The sequence below is a fragment of the Episyrphus balteatus genome, chromosome 1, assembly GCF_945859705.1.
Source record: "Episyrphus balteatus chromosome 1, idEpiBalt1.1, whole genome shotgun sequence".
NCBI classification, from domain to species: domain Eukaryota; kingdom Metazoa; phylum Arthropoda; class Insecta; order Diptera; family Syrphidae; genus Episyrphus; species Episyrphus balteatus.
The window spans coordinates 176,542,724-176,569,172 of NC_079134.1; the positions used below are offsets into that span (position 1 = coordinate 176,542,724).

Consider the following 26,449-nt stretch of genomic DNA (forward strand, 5'->3'; position numbering starts at 1 on the left):
AAAATTTTTATATTTTGAAACAGAAAAAAAAAACCAACACAAAAAAATGAAATGATTATGTGCCTAGTATGACCCAGATGATATGGATCGTAGTTTTTATAAAATTTCTATGGGAGATGAATAAAAGGTTTACACTCACCTTTCACTAATGAAAGTCTTCTCTTCATTAATGGTTTCGGAACTGATAATTCGGTAATGTGCTTTGATGAATTAATATCATTTGGCGATCGTTTTTCCGCCTTACTTGGATTGTTCTTCGCTGTTGTTTGATTTAAGGGTGATTTTAATGCATTGAGTCCTAAACAATTTTTGCTAATAAGTATAGTTTTTGGCTTTGGGGGCTTCATATTTTTCGAAGGTTTGCTGTTTAATAAACTGGTAGAGCAACCATCTATTAAGTTTTGGCTCTCGTTTTGCTTTTGTGGAGATTTAAGTTTTTGTTCAACTTGTTTGTGGATTCCCACATTTAACCAGAATTCCAGCTGGGTTGCCCGAGACTCGGATATTAATTTTTGGCCATCTGGATACTTGCTTAGAATTCCTTGCAGTTTTTGAATAGTCTTATATAAAGTCTCGGGTGAAACTAGCCCATAATCGAATAGTGAACACATATGTAATATAAAATTGCGGTACAGATTTTTTTGAATGATTTCTCGTCCCTTTGCATCTAGAAACATATCACAGGCCAATGAAAGCTGACAGTCGCCAACGTATCCATTTTTCATTACATGCAGGTTCCATAGTTTCATAAGTTCCTTTTCACCTTCATTAACATCCGAAAATTCGTCGATCATTTGAACGGTTTTTTGACGCAACCAAAGAGGATCACTTTCTCCCTCGGAATCGATATCAAGCTCTTTAGGATGAACAGGTAAACACGTTTCCGTGTGGTGGTAGAGCCTTTTAAAGTTTCGTTTAAGTTATTTGAAAGAAGATTCAGAGATCATGTATATTTAACTTACCTGTTATGACCTGCTATATAGGGTCTCTGGTTCGTTAAATCGTCTTCGTCCAAAACAAGAAACTCATCAAGACAAGTTTTTTGACGACGTGGGCGACAAACAAGCAAATTTGTTACACATGTTCGCCTTACTGGCCCACATGTCCTCGCGAAAGAACATCCAGATGGGCCCACTAAGTCATAGGGTGATCCAGCATATGATCCATCATAAGAATCATTGATTGTTACATCTATTCGGGCTCCGTTGCCAGCTGGATGATATGTAAAATTAAATCGTGCATGACACAGCTTTAAATGTTTTAATAAAGCGTACAAACGCAGACAATCTATTCCACACCACGGACAAACCACCTCCTGGGTGTATTCTGTTTGCTGCCGTGTGTTATTGCTATAGATAAAGTTATAAACTATTTGAAGCTTTTCCTCAACTAAAATTTTTGGTTTCAAGGGATTTGGCTGCACGTTTATGGAATTATTGTTGTTGTTAATATTTGTAGATGTGTTATTGCTTTCGATGTTCTGCATGTCGGGAACTACATTCTCACACATATTTTTAGCATCGACAAAGTTTGATATGGATGCATTTGACCAATTTAATCGGAATTTAAGCATAGGACATTGATTGAAGACGTCAAATTTTAAAGTAACTGGGATGTAGCTGTCTGGCAGTGTTTCCCATGTTCTTTTCTTGGGTGAAAAACACTTGAGACTAGTTGAGGAAAATTCCTGGAGGGCAGCTTCATACTCTCCTTCCCCGATACTTCCACAATTCTTTTCAAAAACCACAAGTTCGCATACAAAGTTTGTTGAACATAGTTTTGGTCGCTTTGATGGCATATCTAGAATGTACAATAGACTGATTCAAAGAAAAATTTAACTTTTTTTTGTTCAAAGTTATATCGAAAATATTGTTAAAAATGATAAAAAAAAAATTCTGTAAAAGTAAGAATATCAATATTTCAATTTCCCATATGATTTACCTACATGAGAAAGATTGTGTTTTTGAGTTAAGAATTTTATAACTTTTTAATGGTTCATCAAAAAAGCTAGGCTAAATCCTTTTTTGTATAAAATTGAAAAAGAAGCTTTAACAATTTTGTTCATAAAAATGAATTTAAAATTTAAAAAAAAAATTGGTCAAGGGAATGGGGGTACCCAGTTCAATTCCAGGATGGGACAAAGAATTTTTTTAAAGTTTTTTTTTTTATTTTCTTTTTTTTTTAATTTAAAAATTTAAATGAATCATAAATAAATACATACTTTTAAGATCTAATTTCACATTAGTTTGTTTCCAAAAGCGGTAAATCCAATTTTTAAAAAAGATAAATCCAAAAGCTTGTTTTTTTTTATTTTCAACTATTGGTCCAAAAACTAAATATCTACCAAACGTTATTCTATAGCTGGGGAAAATTCTACAGAATATTTTTTTTATAAATAATTATAATGTTTTGAAAACAAATTAACCTATGCATGAAATTAACAATTATTTTACATTAAAAAAAAAAAAAAAAAAAAAAAAAACATCTCACACTTAATGCAAGTTTATCAAATATTTTTAAACATCTTCCTTTCTCCCATCCTGTTTGCTTGTGAGTAATTTTGGCAGTTAAATCGAGAAATTATCTCGATAATTCTCTTACAGACACAGTTTTATTCAGATTTTTAATTTTTTTCTTCATATTGAAAAGAATCTAAAGATATTCATTGCCATTTTTACTTGCGATATACTCGAAAATATTGTTGGAAATGATAAAAAAAGATTCTGTAAAAGTAAGAATATTAATATTAAGTACTTCTGCATCGCAAATTTCAATTCCCCATATGATTTACATGGGAAAGATTGCGTTTTTGAGTTTAAAATTTTATTAATTTTTAATGGTTCATAAAAAAGCTATACTCCAGTCAAAGCGTCATTTGACCTTGCGCACAGAGGCACTGTCAGTTTTTATTTCATGGATCGATAGGGGTATATTTAAAAGGCTTAAACCCAATTTCTCAACACCTGATCATTCTTTTTAGCGGAGTTATTCACAAAAATGCATTTTTTGGGATATTTTACTTCCAAGCTAATATTTTTGCTGCAGTATGTCTTAGGCAAAAAAATGAACATTCATTCTCTTCCTTATACTATTTTTTATCGTTGTATGTAATTTAATTGTATTAAAGTGAGTTACTACAAAATGGCAGCCAGTTAAAGTCATATTCTAGTTGTTAAAAAACACATTTTCTTTTTTATTTCGAAAAAAGCTTATATTATGGTCAACATTTTTCTAACCTATTTTGTAGTCCTCTTAATTTCCTGCATTTTACAGAAAAAATCAAATCTTTATCACCAAAGATGAACGAGAAATTGATAAATAAACGCACGAAAAACCGGTGCGAAACCACCCAAAAATATCGTTTTTTGGGAATAACTCGGCTTCAGAATGTCCTACGACAAAAAATAAAGCTATTAATTGTTCGTTAAAACCTTTTCTATCGATTTTGTGCACATTATTTTTGTTGAAACAAATACAAAATAAGTCATATTAAGTCAAAGACGTTTTATAAATTTTTTGTCTAGCTTTAAAATAGTTTAAAGATGATGAAAAATAAAAATGAATTTAAAATTAAAAAAAAATCGGTCAATTCCCGGATGGGACAAAGAATTTTTATTTTTTTTTCTTTTTCTTTAAAAATAAAAGAAAAAAAAAAGAAAAATTCTTTGTCCCATCCGGGAATTGAATTGGGTACCCACACCCCTGACCGATTTTTTTTAAATTTTAAATTCATTTTTTTTTTTTTCATCATCTTAAAACTATCTTAAAGCTAGACAAAAAAATTATAAAAAATTTAAATGAAACAAAATAAATACATACATCTATTTAAACATAAGATCTAATTTCACATCCGTTTGTTTTCCAAAGGGATAATTCCATTTTTCAAAAAAGATAAATCCAAAAGCGTTTTTTTTTTATATCAACTATTGGTCCAAAAATTAAATATCTACCAAACGCTACTCTATAGCTGGGGAAAATTCTACAGAATATATTTTTTATTATTATTTATCATGTTTTGAAAACAAATTAGCCTACGCATGAAATTAACAATTATATTTTCATAAAAAAAAAAAAAAAACAAAAAACATCTCAAACTTAATGCAAGTTTATGAAATATTTTTAAACATCTTATTTCTCGCATTCTTTTTGCTTGTGAGTAATTTTGGCAGTTAAATCGAGAAATTATCTCGATAATTCTTTTGCAGACACAGTTTTATTCACATTTTTTTTCTTCATATTTAAAAGAATCTAAAGATATTCATTGCCATTTTTTCTTATTCTTATCATATTTTTGTCTTTTCGGATCTTTTCTGTGCGGATCAAATTCATTTAACAGACCTTAAGTTTTTTATTTTGGTTTCACAGATCCTTTTATATAACTGTCAAACTCCTAAATCCTAATACTATCGTATTAGAATTTTTTAATTCGAATTATTTTTTTTTTCAACTAAAATTTTTTTGTCTCAACTTTCCTTTAGGGATGCACGAATTTTAATACGCTAATACTTTTATTTGAAAAATTATTGACTTAAATAAAAATATTAACTTAATAAAAATTACAATTTTAATGTGAGGAAACGTGTATTTATATTTTTGATTAATTTTTTAAAGTTCATTTTTTCATACAAAATGTATGCAAATGAAGAACACGAAGAACAATTTTTTTTTTAACAGTTCTTTGTACATACCCAAACTTGCCCCCATCCCAAATCCTATAGTGAGCCCAAGCAGGGGGGTTGCATACCCATACCCATCTCACTTTTATACGCCTTGAATTTCATACCTATACCTACCATGATTTTAAAATGTCCCCCTCTGCAAAAAACTGTAAAAATAAAAAAAATTGTTCATCGTGGTCGTCATTTGCATACATGTTGTATGAAAAATTTAAATATTTATTTTTTAATCATACTTAGGGGTGTTTCCTCGCCTTAATATTTTAAAGCTACTCTATTGAAACCCTAAGGGCGATTTTGTTCACTATTGCTCAATTTGAAGCAAACTCTCAAGTTAACAAACTTGAGAGTTGACTCAAACTCGAGAGTTAAAACAAAAGTTGAGAATCTATTTTGTTCACTATTTTTTTCTTAACTCTCGAGTTTAAAAAACAAAAGTTGGCTAACTTTTAGTTTTTAAAATATCCCTGGGATATTTGTGACAATTCAATTCAATTCAATTTAAGTTTATTGAGACTTTCTTTTTTTTAACATTTGATTTATAAAAGTAGAAAAACTTATACTAGGTTTTATTGCTGACTTTGAATTGGTCTAGCTCATACATTCAAATTATTATAAAAAGATTTACATTATCTTTTGAAAAAATAGTAAATAACTTGACTAGTTACATATGTGTTTAAGTGTTGCTCAGGGCACTTTTCAGAATGTACATATTGTGATTGAGTACTTAATTGTGACAACAAACAAAAATATTGACAGTTTATAATCATATTTTGAATGTTTTACGTCATCGGTTAAAATTTTATTAAAGTTTGTGTATTATTTTGCATTGCTAGTGTTCAAAATGACGAATTTTTCAAAAGTCTAAAATCCAAATCAAATTAATTTCAGCATTCGAATTCATGGTTAATTTAAAAAAAAAATATAAAGTGCGTAATAACTGAACTGAAGTAAATGTAATTGGATGGAAGTGAAAACATTTTAGCGTCCGCCTCGTCGACAGTAATCTTAAACAGAAATTTTTATCAAAAAATCATTAAAGAAAACCTGAAAAATTCCTTATTGCAAGATCGATACCACCAGAAAATATTGTATATTTGTATATTTTCGTGAATAGAATGTTTTTATTTAAAGTTTTTTTTATTGAAATACATAGAAAATATATAATGCAATTCTCTCAATTTTTTAAAAATTGTTTTGGTTTTTGTTTTGTTTAAAAAAGAATGTTTATGAATTTGCTCTTAAAATTAGCGGCGCAACATTTTGTATCGATTTATCTTAAAAGAATAGGCCTATTTTTCGAAACTTCGTTACTTTGGAACATTAATTTTGCTTTGACAATAACAGCAAAATTAAATTTTGACAGGAAAATTAAAAAAAAAAAAATAATTTTGAAGCAAAATCTCAAGTTTGGTTGGCAAACTTCTACTTTTTCCGGAAGTTGAGAAAACCGAAAGTTTATCAACTCTCGAGTTTGAAATCGAAAGTTAAAAACGTCAACTTTGCGTGAACAAAACAAAATTCAGAAGTTGAAGGTAAAAATCCCCAAGTTATGTTCAACTTCTAGTGAACAAAATCACCCTAAGCTTACTGTAAAAAAAAATCAAAACTCTAGGTGTGCGCCCTTAATGGAAAGTCGACCCAATTTTTTTTATTAATTTTTCGCGTCGGTTTTGTAAACATTTTATAAGGGCGTCTTCGTAGAGCGTTCAATTTTATACAAGATAATCGTTTTTATCAAAAAATCAAACCGACTTCCATGGCTAAAACAGGGTTTTATGGTTTTTCTAATAGTTCCTATGGCCAGAACTGAACGAAATTGAAATGGGACTACATTGAAGACACCAGCTATCCAATACAAAAACAATTATCAAAACTGGTTCACTCAGTCCAAAGTTATGAGGTAACAAACACACAAAAAAAAAAAAAAACAGACGAATTGAATACCTCCTCCTTTTTGGAAGTCGTTAAAAATGATTTAGCCTAGCTTTTTTGATGAACTATTCGAACGAATATTTAATGTGGGGAGATATACAATAGACTGATTCAAAGAAAAATTTAACTTTTTTTGTTGTATCGAAAATATTGTTGAAAATGATGAAAAAAAAAAAAAAAAATTGTGTAAAAGTAAGAATATTAATATTAAGCATTTGGTCAGTTACTTAAAATGTCCGTATAGGGCCAGTAAGTTAGTTGTAAGTAATTGATAAGTAGGCCAGTTTTTATGAAATTTTGTCTAGCCTTAAGATAGTTTTAAGATGATGCGTGTTTAATTCGTAACTCAGTACTTAGTTAGTACTTAGTTTTACACGGTAAACAACAACAAATGATTGCTAAGGATAAACAAAAGTTTTTTATTTGTTGGTTTACAGAGAAATTTTTTTTATACACTTATACATTTTTGACACTTAAACAATATAGGATTATAAAAAATAAATAAAAGTAATCCGTTTTTGATGTTTATAGCATAAAATGTTTGCTTAGTTAAATACTGAGTACCAATAAAACACGGCTATGATGAAAAATAAAAAATGAATTTAAAATAAAAAAAAAAAAAACAGTCAGGGGGTGGGGGTACCCAGTTCAATTCCCGGATGGGACAAAGATTTTTTTTTGATTTTTTTTCTTTTATTTCCTTTTTTTTATTTTAAAAATTTAAATGAAACAAAAATAAATAAATAAATACATACTTTTAAGACCTAATTTCACATCCGTTTGTTTTCAAAAGAGATAAATCCAATTTTCAAAAAAGATAAATCCAAAAGCGTTTTTTTTTATATAGGTATTTTCAACAAACTATTGGTCCAAAAACTAAATATCTACCAAACGCTATTCTATAGCTGGGGAAAATTCTACAGAATATATTTTTTATAAATAATTAATCATGTTTTGAAAACAAACTAACCTAAAATTAACAATTATTTTACATAAAAAAAAAAACAAAAACATCTCAAACTTAATGCAAGTTTATCAAATTTTTTTTTATATACCTATCTTCTTTTCTCGCATTCCTTTTGCTTGTGAGTAACTTTGGCAGTTAAATCGAGAAATTATCTCGATAATTTTTTTACCGACACAGTTTTACTCACATTTCAATTTTATATAAGAAAATGATTTAGCCTAGCTTTTTTGATGAACTATTAAAAAGTAATAAAATTCTAAACTCAAAAACGCAATCTTTCCCATGTAAATCATATAATGGGAAATTGAAATATGCGATTCGGCTGTACTTAATTAATATTAAGGACTTAAACTTTTACAGATTTTTTTCATAATTTCCATTAATATTTTCGATATAGCTTTTAACAAAACAAAATAGTTTTTTTTTTTTGAATCAGTCTAATATAGGGTAATTCCATGGAATTGTGGACACGAATTTTGAACAAATTATTCAGACTTTTTTACTTTTTCCCAATAGCAAATTACTACATATTTGCAAACGGCAACTCTTTATGCAAGTTGCAAGGATAGATTCTTTGTTATATCGTCGGCGTGCAGCAAAATTGTTCTAAGTCCTTAAGAAATCCTATGTACATACTTAGAACAATTTTGCTTTATGCCGACGATATTTACTTATGGCTGGAAATTAAATAAATAATCTAGTATAAATAATCTAAAGCATAAGCCTGCCAGCTACAGAAGAATTTCACATTAACGTGACGGAAAAACAAGCCCACAGAAAACAAGATGAATCTCCTTCTGATTGCTAAAATAAATATTACTTTACTTTATTTATTACTTTAATGAAAATGCATTTACCTATTCTTTATTTTTGGCACAATAAATCGCAGGTAACAGGAGTTGTCATATTTATGTAACGTGAGTTACCTGAATATTATCAATTTTTTCAAAATAGATTCTAAATTTTACAGAAAAACTTCATACTGTCGGACTCTTAAAACTCGTGTCCGATTTTTGTAACGTGAGTTACAAATAGACTTTAATTTTTCCTAAGCAAATGCTTAAAATAAAGAAAATTGTTTCACTTAATTATGAAGATAATAGTTATGCTTAATTCATGGGCAGTATTTTCGTATCAATTTATTTAATATAATTGGCAAAAAAAATCTATTTATGTATTGGAAATATTTGTGAATGTAGGTAACGTGAGTAAACATGGAATTACCCTAAACAAGTTTAAAAATTCTTTAGATTTATGATACGCACCGTCGTCGTCGTTTCCTAAGGCAGAATTATTGTTGAACATAGGCAGAACTTCGACTCTGAATAACACCTTGTAAATGGTGTGTTGATCGCTCAGCGGACGCAAAGCTTGCATTGGAATGCACACTGCTGGATATTTGTCGACATTCGCTGGCGGATTTATAGTCACACTTGAAATGTGAGTCTGTAAAAAGAAATACATATTCTCATATTCTTACACCCACATTATTCACATACCAAAATCTCCTGAAAATCGGCATTGCTCTCTTTGCGCTTATTTTTTGTTATTTTGAACATTGTCGTGTGAACGTTGACCATGTCTCCGGTTTTCCACTCCTCATTTTCTTCGTTCTTGTCGAAGAGGCCCATAAACACAATATTCAAATAGTTACCCACAGTATCAGTTTTATGTGAAATCGTGTCGAGAAGTGTGTTTACTTTAAAACTCGAACGCTTTTTATTACTCCTTGACATTCGGTCTTTCATATAGGTCAGTGTTCGGTTCAAAAATATTGGCTAGGTTAAAGTAAAAATAAGGTAAATTAAAATAGGCAACTAAAACAACAATCTTACACTTGTGCCATGACGATTCCTCAGAAAACGATAGATTTGAGTGGGCTCTGCAAAGGGAAACACAGGCAATAAATTTATATAAACAAAAAACAAATACTTACTTTCGAATGCTTGTAAAAATAATTCCTGATCGGCCTGTATGCCACTCAATTTGTACATATCCAAGTCTTTTTCCCTCTTTTTTTGAGGTGGCATTTTTTTAATAAAAGAAACAATTGTTTATTAACAACAAGTAATCGTATTGGAGCTGTTAAATAGCAATTTATTTTGTTTTAAAGTAATTAGTGCAGACAGAAGTAGCGGCGCGAAAATTATTTATGTCTGGCTCGTTTGTGAATTGACAGGTTGTGTTTAATTTTCTAAAGGTTGGTACATCTGCTGTCAGCAATGTAGTGTCATTCAATTTGAATTGTTAGTGATGAGAAAAATCGATAAATCGAAAAATCGAAAAATGCACAATTTGTCTTAATGGGTTTTGTGGAAGACTTTAATCATATTATGGTGTAATAATTCTGTAATTGTTTACTTTATTATTAACAAACAAGATGCTAATATGAAACAAAGAAATATGGTTTTGCTTTTCTGAATAGTTTTATTATCTCTCTCATAGGTCTATTTTTCGATATTCAGATATTATCGATAACTTTGAAATTTGCCCATAACTAGTTGTGGCAATGGTAGGTTAGTTTAGTATGTAGAAAAGAAAAAAAAAAGAACGAAATACGTCAAAATCTCAAAATGGATGCAGTTATCTTCTTCTTCTTTTGAGGGGGCAAATGCAAAACAAAATTATGGCTGCCGATAATCTTTGCAATTGAACTGTCACAGAGAAACAGGTAATAATATTAAAAAAAAAACAGATTATAATTTTTAGTCCTTTTACAGGGTGAAATGCGACTGGAACTTGTCTGGACTTGCTTGCCACAGAGAAGCAGGTAATAATGTTAAAACAACAAAAAAAAAAAAAACAACCCAAAGCAAATAATAATTATAATAATTCTTAGTCCATTTACAAGGTGAAATGTGATTGGGACTTGTGTGGACTTGCTTGACGTTGTACCATAGATCTCCTGAGCTGCAGATTGAATTGCTCTTGCCAAAAGTTTGTTGGATGCATTTGTGTCACCTCCACAGTGATTCTCAAAAGCAAATAATAATTACAATAATTTTTAGTTGATTTACCAGGTGAAACGTGATTGGGACTTGTGTGGACTTGCTTGACGTTGTACCATAGATCACAGGTGTGTTTCACTCCTGAGCTGCAGATTGAATTGCTCTTGCCCAAAGTTTGTTGGATGCATTTGTGTCACCTCCACAGTGATTCTGTTGGCCAAGGACAGTAATGATATTCCTTATTCTAGATGGGTAGGATTCCCAGCTGTGGTGTTCTACCGTTCATGTGGTGGAAGCAACATTTTGAAATAAAAATAATTTTAATATTTTTTTTTTTTATTATTTTTGTTATTTTTTTCTTCGTTAAAAAAAAAAAAATTGCACCAGAACCAGGAATTGAACCCCGGACCACTGTCGCCGAATCCAGACATCTAGACGCGCTCGGCCACCGAAGGGTAATTTTTTTGCCGTCAAAAGATACGTTGTTGAACTTTAATATTCATATTTACCAGCCATTTAAAATTTTAAATAATTCTACTAATTGCCACCACTAAAATTAGAAACTGATTAAAATCCGCAACCTTATTCTTAACAATGAGTATGGTGCAGTGGATAAGTTGTTGGTCGGCAACTTCACCATAGCAGGTTCGATTCCTGCAGTGGGCTACGAAATAAAAATAGCTCCAAAGTAAAGTGGCGACTGGTGAGATGAAGGTGTGGTAGTAATACGACAGGTGGGGTCAGTTGTGTGGTAGTCACACGACAGGGGGTGGGGGAGGTAAGGAAGTAGGGTGACAGGGAGTAGTAGGAGAAGAGATAGGGGAGAGTGGGGCGAGGGGGGGTCCGGCGCAGCGGGGCGGAGCGAGAGAAGTGTTGGAAAAATGAAAATATTTTTTGGACGGCATGACGGCCGCGCGCGCGGCCGTCATGCCGTCCAAAAAATATTTTCATTTTTCCAACACTTCTCTTTGGGTATCAAACAAATTTTTTTACCCGTTTTCAAAATCCGGAGATATAGGCGTTGGAAGTTGGGGGTGCGAAAAAGCTTCTGGGAGCTGAACGCTTTGACCTAGAGACATGGGAGTGGTGCCATATGAAAGCTTATATTCTCAGCTACCCGATAGTGGTATAATCGGGTTTTTGGATTTTTTTCAAAATTCCGAGAAAATCCAGTTTGAAAGTTCGGGTAAATTGTTTTTTTTCGAAAAATCCCCGAACCTTTGAACGCTCCTGGAAGCTAAACCGCTTGAGGGAAATTTTTGGCAGTGATGCCAAATGGTAGCTTGTGTCATGGGCTTGCGCATTGCACATTGTCAGATTCTTAAAAAGCTCATCTTCCCTGTTAAACCGCCAAATCATGCCTATTTTTTCAGCATCGGGCTTAACTTTTTTTTTAACCTTTAAATTCTCCCAGTTTGAGAACCCGTAGACCTACAGTGATGGGAGTTGTACCCAAATGTAGGTTAGAGTCCCCGCTACCTTTGGGTATCAAACAAATTTTTTTACCCGTTTTCAAAATCCGGAGATATAGGCGTTGGAAGTTGGGGGTGCGAAAAAGCTTCTGGGAGCTGAACGCTTTGACCTAGAGACATGGGAGTGGTGCCATATGAAAGCTTATATTCTCAGCTACCCGATAGTGGTATAATCGGGTTTTTGGATTTTTTTCAAAATTCCGAGAAAATCCAGTTTGAAAGTTCGGGTAAATTGTTTTTTTTCGAAAAATCCCCGAACCTTTGAACGCTCCTGGAAGCTAAACCGCTTGAGGGAAATTTTTGGCAGTGATGCCAAATGGTAGCTTGTGTCATGGGCTTGCGCATTGCACATTGTCAGATTCTTAAAAAGCTCATCTTCCCTGTTATACCGCCAAATCATGCCTATTTTTTCAGCATCGGGCTTAACTTTTTTTTTAACCTTTAAATTCTCCCAGTTTGAGAACCCGTAGACCTACAGTGATGGGAGTTGTACCCAAATGTAGGTTAGAGTCCCCGCTACCTTTGGGTATCAAACAAATTTTTTTACCCGTTTTCAAAATCCGGAGATATAGGCGTTGGAAGTTGGGGGTGCGAAAAAGCTTCTGGGAGCTGAACGCTTTGACCTAGAGACATGGGAGTGGTGCCATATGAAAGCTTATATTCTCAGCTACCCGATAGTGGTATAATCGGGTTTTTGGATTTTTTTCAAAATTCCGAGAAAATCCAGTTTGAAAGTTCGGGTAAATTGTTTTTTTTCGAAAAATCCCCGAACCTTTGAACGCTCCTGGAAGCTAAACCGCTTGAGGGAAATTTTTGGCAGTGATGCCAAATGGTAGCTTGTGTCATGGGCTTGCGCATTGCACATTGTCAGATTCTTAAAAAGCTCATCTTCCCTGTTATACCGCCAAATCATGCCTATTTTTTCAGCATCGGGCTTAACTTTTTTTTTAACCTTTAAATTCTCCCAGTTTGAGAACCCGTAGACCTACAGTGATGGGAGTTGTACCCAAATGTAGGTTAGAGTCCCCGCTACCTTTGGGTATCAAACAAATTTTTTTACCCGTTTTCAAAATCCGGAGATATAGGCGTTGGAAGTTGGGGGTGCGAAAAAGCTTCTGGGAGCTGAACGCTTTGACCTAGAGACATGGGAGTGGTGCCATATGAAAGCTTATATTCTCAGCTACCCGATAGTGGTATAATCGGGTTTTTGGATTTTTTTCAAAATTCCGAGAAAATCCAGTTTGAAAGTTCGGGTAAATTGTTTTTTTTCGAAAAATCCCCGAACCTTTGAACGCTCCTGGAAGCTAAACCGCTTGAGGGAAATTTTTGGCAGTGATGCCAAATGGTAGCTTGTGTCATGGGCTTGCGCATTGCACATTGTCAGATTCTTAAAAAGCTCATCTTCCCTGTTATACCGCCAAATCATGCCTATTTTTTCAGCATCGGGCTTAACTTTTTTTTTAACCTTTAAATTCTCCCAGTTTGAGAACCCGTAGACCTACAGTGATGGGAGTTGTACCCAAATGTAGGTTAGAGTCCCCGCTACCTTTGGGTATCAAACAAATTTTTTTACCCGTTTTCAAAATCCGGAGATATAGGCGTTGGAAGTTGGGGGTGCGAAAAAGCTTCTGGGAGCTGAACGCTTTGACCTAGAGACATGGGAGTGGTGCCATATGAAAGCTTATATTCTCAGCTACCCGATAGTGGTATAATCGGGTTTTTGGATTTTTTTCAAAATTCCGAGAAAATCCAGTTTGAAAGTTCGGGTAAATTGTTTTTTTTCGAAAAATCCCCGAACCTTTGAACGCTCCTGGAAGCTAAACCGCTTGAGGGAAATTTTTGGCAGTGATGCCAAATGGTAGCTTGTGTCATGGGCTTGCGCATTGCACATTGTCAGATTCTTAAAAAGCTCATCTTCCCTGTTATACCGCCAAATCATGCCTATTTTTTCAGCATCGGGCTTAACTTTTTTTTTAACCTTTAAATTCTCCCAGTTTGAGAACCCGTAGACCTACAGTGATGGGAGTTGTACCCAAATGTAGGTTAGAGTCCCCGCTACCTTTGGGTATCAAACAAATTTTTTTACCCGTTTTCAAAATCCGGAGATATAGGCGTTGGAAGTTGGGGGTGCGAAAAAGCTTCTGGGAGCTGAACGCTTTGACCTAGAGACATGGGAGTGGTGCCATATGAAAGCTTATATTCTCAGCTACCCGATAGTGGTATAATCGGGTTTTTGGATTTTTTTCAAAATTCCGAGAAAATCCAGTTTGAAAGTTCGGGTAAATTGTTTTTTTTCGAAAAATCCCCGAACCTTTGAACGCTCCTGGAAGCTAAACCGCTTGAGGGAAATTTTTGGCAGTGATGCCAAATGGTAGCTTGTGTCATGGGCTTGCGCATTGCACATTGTCAGATTCTTAAAAAGCTCATCTTCCCTGTTATACCGCCAAATCATGCCTATTTTTTCAGCATCGGGCTTAACTTTTTTTTTAACCTTTAAATTCTCCCAGTTTGAGAACCCGTAGACCTACAGTGATGGGAGTTGTACCCAAATGTAGGTTAGAGTCCCCGCTACCTTTGGGTATCAAACAAATTTTTTTACCCGTTTTCAAAATCCGGAGATATAGGCGTTGGAAGTTGGGGGTGCGAAAAAGCTTCTGGGAGCTGAACGCTTTGACCTAGAGACATGGGAGTGGTGCCATATGAAAGCTTATATTCTCAGCTACCCGATAGTGGTATAATCGGGTTTTTGGATTTTTTTCAAAATTCCGAGAAAATCCAGTTTGAAAGTTCGGGTAAATTGTTTTTTTTCGAAAAATCCCCGAACCTTTGAACGCTCCTGGAAGCTAAACCGCTTGAGGGAAATTTTTGGCAGTGATGCCAAATGGTAGCTTGTGTCATGGGCTTGCGCATTGCACATTGTCAGATTCTTAAAAAGCTCATCTTCCCTGTTATACCGCCAAATCATGCCTATTTTTTCAGCATCGGGCTTAACTTTTTTTTTAACCTTTAAATTCTCCCAGTTTGAGAACCCGTAGACCTACAGTGATGGGAGTTGTACCCAAATGTAGGTTAGAGTCCCCGCTACCTTTGGGTATCAAACAAATTTTTTTACCCGTTTTCAAAATCCGGAGATATAGGCGTTGGAAGTTGGGGGTGCGAAAAAGCTTCTGGGAGCTGAACGCTTTGACCTAGAGACATGGGAGTGGTGCCATATGAAAGCTTATATTCTCAGCTACCCGATAGTGGTATAATCGGGTTTTTGGATTTTTTTCAAAATTCCGAGAAAATCCAGTTTGAAAGTTCGGGTAAATTGTTTTTTTTCGAAAAATCCCCGAACCTTTGAACGCTCCTGGAAGCTAAACCGCTTGAGGGAAATTTTTGGCAGTGATGCCAAATGGTAGCTTGTGTCATGGGCTTGCGCATTGCACATTGTCAGATTCTTAAAAAGCTCATCTTCCCTGTTATACCGCCAAATCATGCCTATTTTTTCAGCATCGGGCTTAACTTTTTTTTTAACCTTTAAATTCTCCCAGTTTGAGAACCCGTAGACCTACAGTGATGGGAGTTGTACCCAAATGTAGGTTAGAGTCCCCGCTACCTTTGGGTATCAAACAAATTTTTTTACCCGTTTTCAAAATCCGGAGATATAGGCGTTGGAAGTTGGGGGTGCGAAAAAGCTTCTGGGAGCTGAACGCTTTGACCTAGAGACATGGGAGTGGTGCCATATGAAAGCTTATATTCTCAGCTACCCGATAGTGGTATAATCGGGTTTTTGGATTTTTTTCAAAATTCCGAGAAAATCCAGTTTGAAAGTTCGGGTAAATTGTTTTTTTTCGAAAAATCCCCGAACCTTTGAACGCTCCTGGAAGCTAAACCGCTTGAGGGAAATTTTTGGCAGTGATGCCAAATGGTAGCTTGTGTCATGGGCTTGCGCATTGCACATTGTCAGATTCTTAAAAAGCTCATCTTCCCTGTTATACCGCCAAATCATGCCTATTTTTTCAGCATCGGGCTTAACTTTTTTTTTAACCTTTAAATTCTCCCAGTTTGAGAACCCGTAGACCTACAGTGATGGGAGTTGTACCCAAATGTAGGTTAGAGTCCCCGCTACCTTTGGGTATCAAACAAATTTTTTTACCCGTTTTCAAAATCCGGAGATATAGGCGTTGGAAGTTGGGGGTGCGAAAAAGCTTCTGGGAGCTGAACGCTTTGACCTAGAGACATGGGAGTGGTGCCATATGAAAGCTTATATTCTCAGCTACCCGATAGTGGTATAATCGGGTTTTTGGATTTTTTTCAAAATTCCGAGAAAATCCAGTTTGAAAGTTCGGGTAAATTGTTTTTTTTCGAAAAATCCCCGAACCTTTGAACGCTCCTGGAAGCTAAACCGCTTGAGGGAAATTTTTGGCAGTGATGCCAAATGGTAGCTTGTGTCATGGGCTTGCGCATTGCACATTGTCAGATTCTTAAAAAGCTCATCTTCCCTGTTATACCGCCAAATCATGCCTATTTTTTCAGCATCGGGCTTAACTTTTTTTTTAACCTTTAAATTCTCCCAGTTTGAGAACCCGTAGACCTACAGTGATGGGAGTTGTACCCAAATGTAGGTTAGAGTCCCCGCTACCTTTGGGTATCAAACAAATTTTTTTACCCGTTTTCAAAATCCGGAGATATAGGCGTTGGAAGTTGGGGGTGCGAAAAAGCTTCTGGGAGCTGAACGCTTTGACCTAGAGACATGGGAGTGGTGCCATATGAAAGCTTATATTCTCAGCTACCCGATAGTGGTATAATCGGGTTTTTGGATTTTTTTCAAAATTCCGAGAAAATCCAGTTTGAAAGTTCGGGTAAATTGTTTTTTTTCGAAAAATCCCCGAACCTTTGAACGCTCCTGGAAGCTAAACCGCTTGAGGGAAATTTTTGGCAGTGATGCCAAATGGTAGCTTGTGTCATGGGCTTGCGCATTGCACATTGTCAGATTCTTAAAAAGCTCATCTTCCCTGTTATACCGCCAAATCATGCCTATTTTTTCAGCATCGGGCTTAACTTTTTTTTTAACCTTTAAATTCTCCCAGTTTGAGAACCCGTAGACCTACAGTGATGGGAGTTGTACCCAAATGTAGGTTAGAGTCCCCGCTACCTTTGGGTATCAAACAAATTTTTTTACCCGTTTTCAAAATCCGGAGATATAGGCGTTGGAAGTTGGGGGTGCGAAAAAGCTTCTGGGAGCTGAACGCTTTGACCTAGAGACATGGGAGTGGTGCCATATGAAAGCTTATATTCTCAGCTACCCGATAGTGGTATAATCGGGTTTTTGGATTTTTTTCAAAATTCCGAGAAAATCCAGTTTGAAAGTTCGGGTAAATTGTTTTTTTTCGAAAAATCCCCGAACCTTTGAACGCTCCTGGAAGCTAAACCGCTTGAGGGAAATTTTTGGCAGTGATGCCAAATGGTAGCTTGTGTCATGGGCTTGCGCATTGCACATTGTCAGATTCTTAAAAAGCTCATCTTCCCTGTTATACCGCCAAATCATGCCTATTTTTTCAGCATCGGGCTTAACTTTTTTTTTAACCTTTAAATTCTCCCAGTTTGAGAACCCGTAGACCTACAGTGATGGGAGTTGTACCCAAATGTAGGTTAGAGTCCCCGCTACCTTTGGGTATCAAACAAATTTTTTTACCCGTTTTCAAAATCCGGAGATATAGGCGTTGGAAGTTGGGGGTGCGAAAAAGCTTCTGGGAGCTGAACGCTTTGACCTAGAGACATGGGAGTGGTGCCATATGAAAGCTTATATTCTCAGCTACCCGATAGTGGTATAATCGGGTTTTTGGATTTTTTTCAAAATTCCGAGAAAATCCAGTTTGAAAGTTCGGGTAAATTGTTTTTTTTCGAAAAATCCCCGAACCTTTGAACGCTCCTGGAAGCTAAACCGCTTGAGGGAAATTTTTGGCAGTGATGCCAAATGGTAGCTTGTGTCATGGGCTTGCGCATTGCACATTGTCAGATTCTTAAAAAGCTCATCTTCCCTGTTATACCGCCAAATCATGCCTATTTTTTCAGCATCGGGCTTAACTTTTTTTTTAACCTTTAAATTCTCCCAGTTTGAGAACCCGTAGACCTACAGTGATGGGAGTTGTACCCAAATGTAGGTTAGAGTCCCCGCTACCTTTGGGTATCAAACAAATTTTTTTACCCGTTTTCAAAATCCGGAGATATAGGCGTTGGAAGTTGGGGGTGCGAAAAAGCTTCTGGGAGCTGAACGCTTTGACCTAGAGACATGGGAGTGGTGCCATATGAAAGCTTATATTCTCAGCTACCCGATAGTGGTATAATCGGGTTTTTGGATTTTTTTCAAAATTCCGAGAAAATCCAGTTTGAAAGTTCGGGTAAATTGTTTTTTTTCGAAAAATCCCCGAACCTTTGAACGCTCCTGGAAGCTAAACCGCTTGAGGGAAATTTTTGGCAGTGATGCCAAATGGTAGCTTGTGTCATGGGCTTGCGCATTGCACATTGTCAGATTCTTAAAAAGCTCATCTTCCCTGTTATACCGCCAAATCATGCCTATTTTTTCAGCATCGGGCTTAACTTTTTTTTTAACCTTTAAATTCTCCCAGTTTGAGAACCCGTAGACCTACAGTGATGGGAGTTGTACCCAAATGTAGGTTAGAGTCCCCGCTACCTTTGGGTATCAAACAAATTTTTTTACCCGTTTTCAAAATCCGGAGATATAGGCGTTGGAAGTTGGGGGTGCGAAAAAGCTTCTGGGAGCTGAACGCTTTGACCTAGAGACATGGGAGTGGTGCCATATGAAAGCTTATATTCTCAGCTACCCGATAGTGGTATAATCGGGTTTTTGGATTTTTTTCAAAATTCCGAGAAAATCCAGTTTGAAAGTTCGGGTAAATTGTTTTTTTTCGAAAAATCCCCGAACCTTTGAACGCTCCTGGAAGCTAAACCGCTTGAGGGAAATTTTTGGCAGTGATGCCAAATGGTAGCTTGTGTCATGGGCTTGCGCATTGCACATTGTCAGATTCTTAAAAAGCTCATCTTCCCTGTTATACCGCCAAATCATGCCTATTTTTTCAGCATCGGGCTTAACTTTTTTTTTAACCTTTAAATTCTCCCAGTTTGAGAACCCGTAGACCTACAGTGATGGGAGTTGTACCCAAATGTAGGTTAGAGTCCCCGCTACCTTTGGGTATCAAACAAATTTTTTTACCCGTTTTCAAAATCCGGAGATATAGGCGTTGGAAGTTGGGGGTGCGAAAAAGCTTCTGGGAGCTGAACGCTTTGACCTAGAGACATGGGAGTGGTGCCATATGAAAGCTTATATTCTCAGCTACCCGATAGTGGTATAATCGGGTTTTTGGATTTTTTTCAAAATTCCGAGAAAATCCAGTTTGAAAGTTCGGGTAAATTGTTTTTTTTCGAAAAATCCCCGAACCTTTGAACGCTCCTGGAAGCTAAACCGCTTGAGGGAAATTTTTGGCAGTGATGCCAAATGGTAGCTTGTGTCATGGGCTTGCGCATTGCACATTGTCAGATTCTTAAAAAGCTCATCTTCCCTGTTATACCGCCAAATCATGCCTATTTTTTCAGCATCGGGCTTAACTTTTTTTTTAACCTTTAAATTCTCCCAGTTTGAGAACCCGTAGACCTACAGTGATGGGAGTTGTACCCAAATGTAGGTTAGAGTCCCCGCTACCTTTGGGTATCAAACAAATTTTTTTACCCGTTTTCAAAATCCGGAGATATAGGCGTTGGAAGTTGGGGGTGCGAAAAAGCTTCTGGGAGCTGAACGCTTTGACCTAGAGACATGGGAGTGGTGCCATATGAAAGCTTATATTCTCAGCTACCCGATAGTGGTATAATCGGGTTTTTGGATTTTTTTCAAAATTCCGAGAAAATCCAGTTTGAAAGTTCGGGTAAATTGTTTTTTTTCGAAAAATCCCCGAACCTTTGAACGCTCCTGGAAGCTAAACCGCTTGAGGGAAATTTTTGGCAGTGATGCCAAATGGTAGCTTGTGTCATGGGCTTGCGCATTGCACATTGTCAGATTCTTAAAAAGCTCATCTTCCCTGTTATACCGCCAAATCATGCCTATTTTTTCAGCATCGGGCTTAACTTTTTTTTTAACCTTTAAATTCTCCCAGTTTGAGAACCCGTAGACCTACAGTGATGGGAGTTGTACCCAAATGTAGGTTAGAGTCCCCGCTACCTTTGGGTATCAAACAAATTTTTTTACCCGTTTTCAAAATCCGGAGATATAGGCGTTGGAAGTTGGGGGTGCGAAAAAGCTTCTGGGAGCTGAACGCTTTGACCTAGAGACATGGGAGTGGTGCCATATGAAAGCTTATATTCTCAGCTACCCGATAGTGGTATAATCGGGTTTTTGGATTTTTTTCAAAATTCCGAGAAAATCCAGTTTGAAAGTTCGGGTAAATTGTTTTTTTTCGAAAAATCCCCGAACCTTTGAACGCTCCTGGAAGCTAAACCGCTTGAGGGAAATTTTTGGCAGTGATGCCAAATGGTAGCTTGTGTCATGGGCTTGCGCATTGCACATTGTCAGATTCTTAAAAAGCTCATCTTCCCTGTTATACCGCCAAATCATGCCTATTTTTTCAGCATCGGGCTTAACTTTTTTTTTAACCTTTAAATTCTCCCAGTTTGAGAACCCGTAGACCTACAGTGATGGGAGTTGTACCCAAATGTAGGTTAGAGTCCCCGCTACCTTTGGGTATCAAACAAATTTTTTTACCCGTTTTCAAAATCCGGAGATATAGGCGTTGGAAGTTGGGGGTGCGAAAAAGCTTCTGGGAGCTGAACGCTTTGACCTAGAGACATGGGAGTGGTGCCATATGAAAGCTTATATTCTCAGCTACCCGATAGTGGTATAATCGGGTTTTTGGATTTTTTTCAAAATTCCGAGAAAATCCAGTTTGAAAGTTCGGGTAAATTGTTTTTTTTCGAAAAATCCCCGAACCTTTGAACGCTCCTGGAAGCTAAACCGCTTGAGGGAAATTTTTGGCAGTGATGCCAAATGGTAGCTTGTGTCATGGGCTTGCGCATTGCACATTGTCAGATTCTTAAAAAGCTCATCTTCCCTGTTATACCGCCAAATCATGCCTATTTTTTCAGCATCGGGCTTAACTTTTTTTTTAACCTTTAAATTCTCCCAGTTTGAGAACCCGTAGACCTACAGTGATGGGAGTTGTACCCAAATGTAGGTTAGAGTCCCCGCTACCTTTGGGTATCAAACAAATTTTTTTACCCGTTTTCAAAATCCGGAGATATAGGCGTTGGAAGTTGGGGGTGCGAAAAAGCTTCTGGGAGCTGAACGCTTTGACCTAGAGACATGGGAGTGGTGCCATATGAAAGCTTATATTCTCAGCTACCCGATAGTGGTATAATCGGGTTTTTGGATTTTTTTCAAAATTCCGAGAAAATCCAGTTTGAAAGTTCGGGTAAATTGTTTTTTTTCGAAAAATCCCCGAACCTTTGAACGCTCCTGGAAGCTAAACCGCTTGAGGGAAATTTTTGGCAGTGATGCCAAATGGTAGCTTGTGTCATGGGCTTGCGCATTGCACATTGTCAGATTCTTAAAAAGCTCATCTTCCCTGTTATACCGCCAAATCATGCCTATTTTTTCAGCATCGGGCTTAACTTTTTTTTTAACCTTTAAATTCTCCCAGTTTGAGAACCCGTAGACCTACAGTGATGGGAGTTGTACCCAAATGTAGGTTAGAGTCCCCGCTACCTTTGGGTATCAAACAAATTTTTTTACCCGTTTTCAAAATCCGGAGATATAGGCGTTGGAAGTTGGGGGTGCGAAAAAGCTTCTGGGAGCTGAACGCTTTGACCTAGAGACATGGGAGTGGTGCCATATGAAAGCTTATATTCTCAGCTACCCGATAGTGGTATAATCGGGTTTTTGGATTTTTTTCAAAATTCCGAGAAAATCCAGTTTGAAAGTTCGGGTAAATTGTTTTTTTTCGAAAAATCCCCGAACCTTTGAACGCTCCTGGAAGCTAAACCGCTTGAGGGAAATTTTTGGCAGTGATGCCAAATGGTAGCTTGTGTCATGGGCTTGCGCATTGCACATTGTCAGATTCTTAAAAAGCTCATCTTCCCTGTTATACCGCCAAATCATGCCTATTTTTTCAGCATCGGGCTTAACTTTTTTTTTAACCTTTAAATTCTCCCAGTTTGAGAACCCGTAGACCTACAGTGATGGGAGTTGTACCCAAATGTAGGTTAGAGTCCCCGCTACCTTTGGGTATCAAACAAATTTTTTTACCCGTTTTCAAAATCCGGAGATATAGGCGTTGGAAGTTGGGGGTGCGAAAAAGCTTCTGGGAGCTGAACGCTTTGACCTAGAGACATGGGAGTGGTGCCATATGAAAGCTTATATTCTCAGCTACCCGATAGTGGTATAATCGGGTTTTTGGATTTTTTTCAAAATTCCGAGAAAATCCAGTTTGAAAGTTCGGGTAAATTGTTTTTTTTCGAAAAATCCCCGAACCTTTGAACGCTCCTGGAAGCTAAACCGCTTGAGGGAAATTTTTGGCAGTGATGCCAAATGGTAGCTTGTGTCATGGGCTTGCGCATTGCACATTGTCAGATTCTTAAAAAGCTCATCTTCCCTGTTAAACCGCCAAATCATGCCTATTTTTTCAGCATCGGGCTTAACTTTTTTTTTAACCTTTAAATTCTCCCAGTTTGAGAACCCGTAGACCTACAGTGATGGGAGTTGTACCCAAATGTAGGTTAGAGTCCCCGCTACCTTTGGGTATCAAACAAATTTTTTTACCCGTTTTCAAAATCCGGAGATATAGGCGTTGGAAGTTGGGGGTGCGAAAAAGCTTCTGGGAGCTGAACGCTTTGACCTAGAGACATGGGAGTGGTGCCATATGAAAGCTTATATTCTCAGCTACCCGATAGTGGTATAATCGGGTTTTTGGATTTTTTTCAAAATTCCGAGAAAATCCAGTTTGAAAGTTCGGGTAAATTGTTTTTTTTCGAAAAATCCCCGAACCTTTGAACGCTCCTGGAAGCTAAACCGCTTGAGGGAAATTTTTGGCAGTGATGCCAAATGGTAGCTTGTGTCATGGGCTTGCGCATTGCACATTGTCAGATTCTTAAAAAGCTCATCTTCCCTGTTATACCGCCAAATCATGCCTATTTTTTCAGCATCGGGCTTAACTTTTTTTTTAACCTTTAAATTCTCCCAGTTTGAGAACCCGTAGACCTACAGTGATGGGAGTTGTACCCAAATGTAGGTTAGAGTCCCCGCTACCTTTGGGTATCAAACAAATTTTTTTACCCGTTTTCAAAATCCGGAGATATAGGCGTTGGAAGTTGGGGGTGCGAAAAAGCTTCTGGGAGCTGAACGCTTTGACCTAGAGACATGGGAGTGGTGCCATATGAAAGCTTATATTCTCAGCTACCCGATAGTGGTATAATCGGGTTTTTGGATTTTTTTCAAAATTCCGAGAAAATCCAGTTTGAAAGTTCGGGTAAATTGTTTTTTTTCGAAAAATCCCCGAACCTTTGAACGCTCCTGGAAGCTAAACCGCTTGAGGGAAATTTTTGGCAGTGATGCCAAATGGTAGCTTGTGTCATGGGCTTGCGCATTGCACATTGTCAGATTCTTAAAAAGCTCATCTTCCCTGTTATACCGCCAAATCATGCCTATTTTTTCAGCATCGGGCTTAACTTTTTTTTTAACCTTTAAATTCTCCCAGTTTGAGAACCCGTAGACCTACAGTGATGGGAGTTGTACCCAAATGTAGGTTAGAGTCCCCGCTACCTTTGGGTATCAAACAAATTTTTTTACCCGTTTTCAAAATCCGGAGATATAGGCGTTGGAAGTTGGGGGTGCGAAAAAGCTTCTGGGAGCTGAACGCTTTGACCTAGAGACATGGGAGTGGTGCCATATGAAAGCTTATATTCTCAGCTACCCGATAGTGGTATAATCGGGTTTTTGGATTTTTTTCAAAATTCCGAGAAAATCCAGTTTGAAAGTTCGGGTAAATTGTTTTTTTTCGAAAAATCCCCGAACCTTTGAACGCTCCTGGAAGCTAAACCGCTTGAGGGAAATTTTTGGCAGTGATGCCAAATGGTAGCTTGTGTCATGGGCTTGCGCATTGCACATTGTCAGATTCTTAAAAAGCTCATCTTCCCTGTTATACCGCCAAATCATGCCTATTTTTTCAGCATCGGGCTTAACTTTTTTTTTAACCTTTAAATTCTCCCAGTTTGAGAACCCGTAGACCTACAGTGATGGGAGTTGTACCCAAATGTAGGTTAGAGTCCCCGCTACCTTTGGGTATCAAACAAATTTTTTTACCCGTTTTCAAAATCCGGAGATATAGGCGTTGGAAGTTGGGGGTGCGAAAAAGCTTCTGGGAGCTGAACGCTTTGACCTAGAGACATGGGAGTGGTGCCATATGAAAGCTTATATTCTCAGCTACCCGATAGTGGTATAATCGGGTTTTTGGATTTTTTTCAAAATTCCGAGAAAATCCAGTTTGAAAGTTCGGGTAAATTGTTTTTTTTCGAAAAATCCCCGAACCTTTGAACGCTCCTGGAAGCTAAACCGCTTGAGGGAAATTTTTGGCAGTGATGCCAAATGGTAGCTTGTGTCATGGGCTTGCGCATTGCACATTGTCAGATTCTTAAAAAGCTCATCTTCCCTGTTATACCGCCAAATCATGCCTATTTTTTCAGCATCGGGCTTAACTTTTTTTTTAACCTTTAAATTCTCCCAGTTTGAGAACCCGTAGACCTACAGTGATGGGAGTTGTACCCAAATGTAGGTTAGAGTCCCCGCTACCTTTGGGTATCAAACAAATTTTTTTACCCGTTTTCAAAATCCGGAGATATAGGCGTTGGAAGTTGGGGGTGCGAAAAAGCTTCTGGGAGCTGAACGCTTTGACCTAGAGACATGGGAGTGGTGCCATATGAAAGCTTATATTCTCAGCTACCCGATAGTGGTATAATCGGGTTTTTGGATTTTTTTCAAAATTCCGAGAAAATCCAGTTTGAAAGTTCGGGTAAATTGTTTTTTTTCGAAAAATCCCCGAACCTTTGAACGCTCCTGGAAGCTAAACCGCTTGAGGGAAATTTTTGGCAGTGATGCCAAATGGTAGCTTGTGTCATGGGCTTGCGCATTGCACATTGTCAGATTCTTAAAAAGCTCATCTTCCCTGTTATACCGCCAAATCATGCCTATTTTTTCAGCATCGGGCTTAACTTTTTTTTTAACCTTTAAATTCTCCCAGTTTGAGAACCCGTAGACCTACAGTGATGGGAGTTGTACCCAAATGTAGGTTAGAGTCCCCGCTACCTTTGGGTATCAAACAAATTTTTTTACCCGTTTTCAAAATCCGGAGATATAGGCGTTGGAAGTTGGGGGTGCGAAAAAGCTTCTGGGAGCTGAACGCTTTGACCTAGAGACATGGGAGTGGTGCCATATGAAAGCTTATATTCTCAGCTACCCGATAGTGGTATAATCGGGTTTTTGGATTTTTTTCAAAATTCCGAGAAAATCCAGTTTGAAAGTTCGGGTAAATTGTTTTTTTTCGAAAAATCCCCGAACCTTTGAACGCTCCTGGAAGCTAAACCGCTTGAGGGAAATTTTTGGCAGTGATGCCAAATGGTAGCTTGTGTCATGGGCTTGCGCATTGCACATTGTCAGATTCTTAAAAAGCTCATCTTCCCTGTTATACCGCCAAATCATGCCTATTTTTTCAGCATCGGGCTTAACTTTTTTTTTAACCTTTAAATTCTCCCAGTTTGAGAACCCGTAGACCTACAGTGATGGGAGTTGTACCCAAATGTAGGTTAGAGTCCCCGCTACCTTTGGGTATCAAACAAATTTTTTTACCCGTTTTCAAAATCCGGAGATATAGGCGTTGGAAGTTGGGGGTGCGAAAAAGCTTCTGGGAGCTGAACGCTTTGACCTAGAGACATGGGAGTGGTGCCATATGAAAGCTTATATTCTCAGCTACCCGATAGTGGTATAATCGGGTTTTTGGATTTTTTTCAAAATTCCGAGAAAATCCAGTTTGAAAGTTCGGGTAAATTGTTTTTTTTCGAAAAATCCCCGAACCTTTGAACGCTCCTGGAAGCTAAACCGCTTGAGGGAAATTTTTGGCAGTGATGCCAAATGGTAGCTTGTGTCATGGGCTTGCGCATTGCACATTGTCAGATTCTTAAAAAGCTCATCTTCCCTGTTATACCGCCAAATCATGCCTATTTTTTCAGCATCGGGCTTAACTTTTTTTTTAACCTTTAAATTCTCCCAGTTTGAGAACCCGTAGACCTACAGTGATGGGAGTTGTACCCAAATGTAGGTTAGAGTCCCCGCTACCTTTGGGTATCAAACAAATTTTTTTACCCGTTTTCAAAATCCGGAGATATAGGCGTTGGAAGTTGGGGGTGCGAAAAAGC

General features: G+C 37.0%; 1 protein-coding gene and 1 long non-coding RNA gene across 4 annotated transcripts in view; one reads left to right on the forward strand and one right to left on the reverse strand.

Annotated features, from left to right (window-relative positions):
- LOC129905576 (polycomb protein Su(z)12-like) overlaps positions 1-9,764 on the reverse strand; it is a 95,814-nt gene extending 86,050 nt beyond the window's left edge. For 2 of the 3 annotated variants that reach the window (XR_008770618.1, XM_055981081.1), the window contains exons 1-6: positions 9,515-9,764; positions 9,414-9,460; positions 9,078-9,356; positions 8,844-9,024; positions 963-1,800; positions 140-900 (exon numbers count right to left, since the gene is read on the reverse strand). Coding sequence is in view for 2 of the 3 variants with exons in the window: in XM_055981081.1 (XP_055837056.1) it covers positions 140-900; positions 963-1,800; positions 8,844-9,024; positions 9,078-9,356; positions 9,414-9,460; positions 9,515-9,608 (2,200 nt within the window). In the remaining variant the exon portion in view is untranslated. The remainder of the gene's footprint in view (positions 1-139; positions 901-962; positions 1,801-8,843; positions 9,025-9,077; positions 9,357-9,413; positions 9,461-9,514) is intronic. The other variant, XM_055981080.1, reaches the window with a different exon arrangement.
- A 355-nt stretch (positions 9,765-10,119) lies between these two features.
- Positions 10,120-10,865, forward strand: LOC129905553 (uncharacterized). The gene is made up of 4 exons (XR_008770617.1): positions 10,120-10,249; positions 10,299-10,348; positions 10,418-10,515; positions 10,587-10,865. It is a non-coding gene; the product is annotated as an uncharacterized LOC129905553 (long non-coding RNA).
- Positions 10,866-26,449: the final 15,584 nt, after the last annotated feature.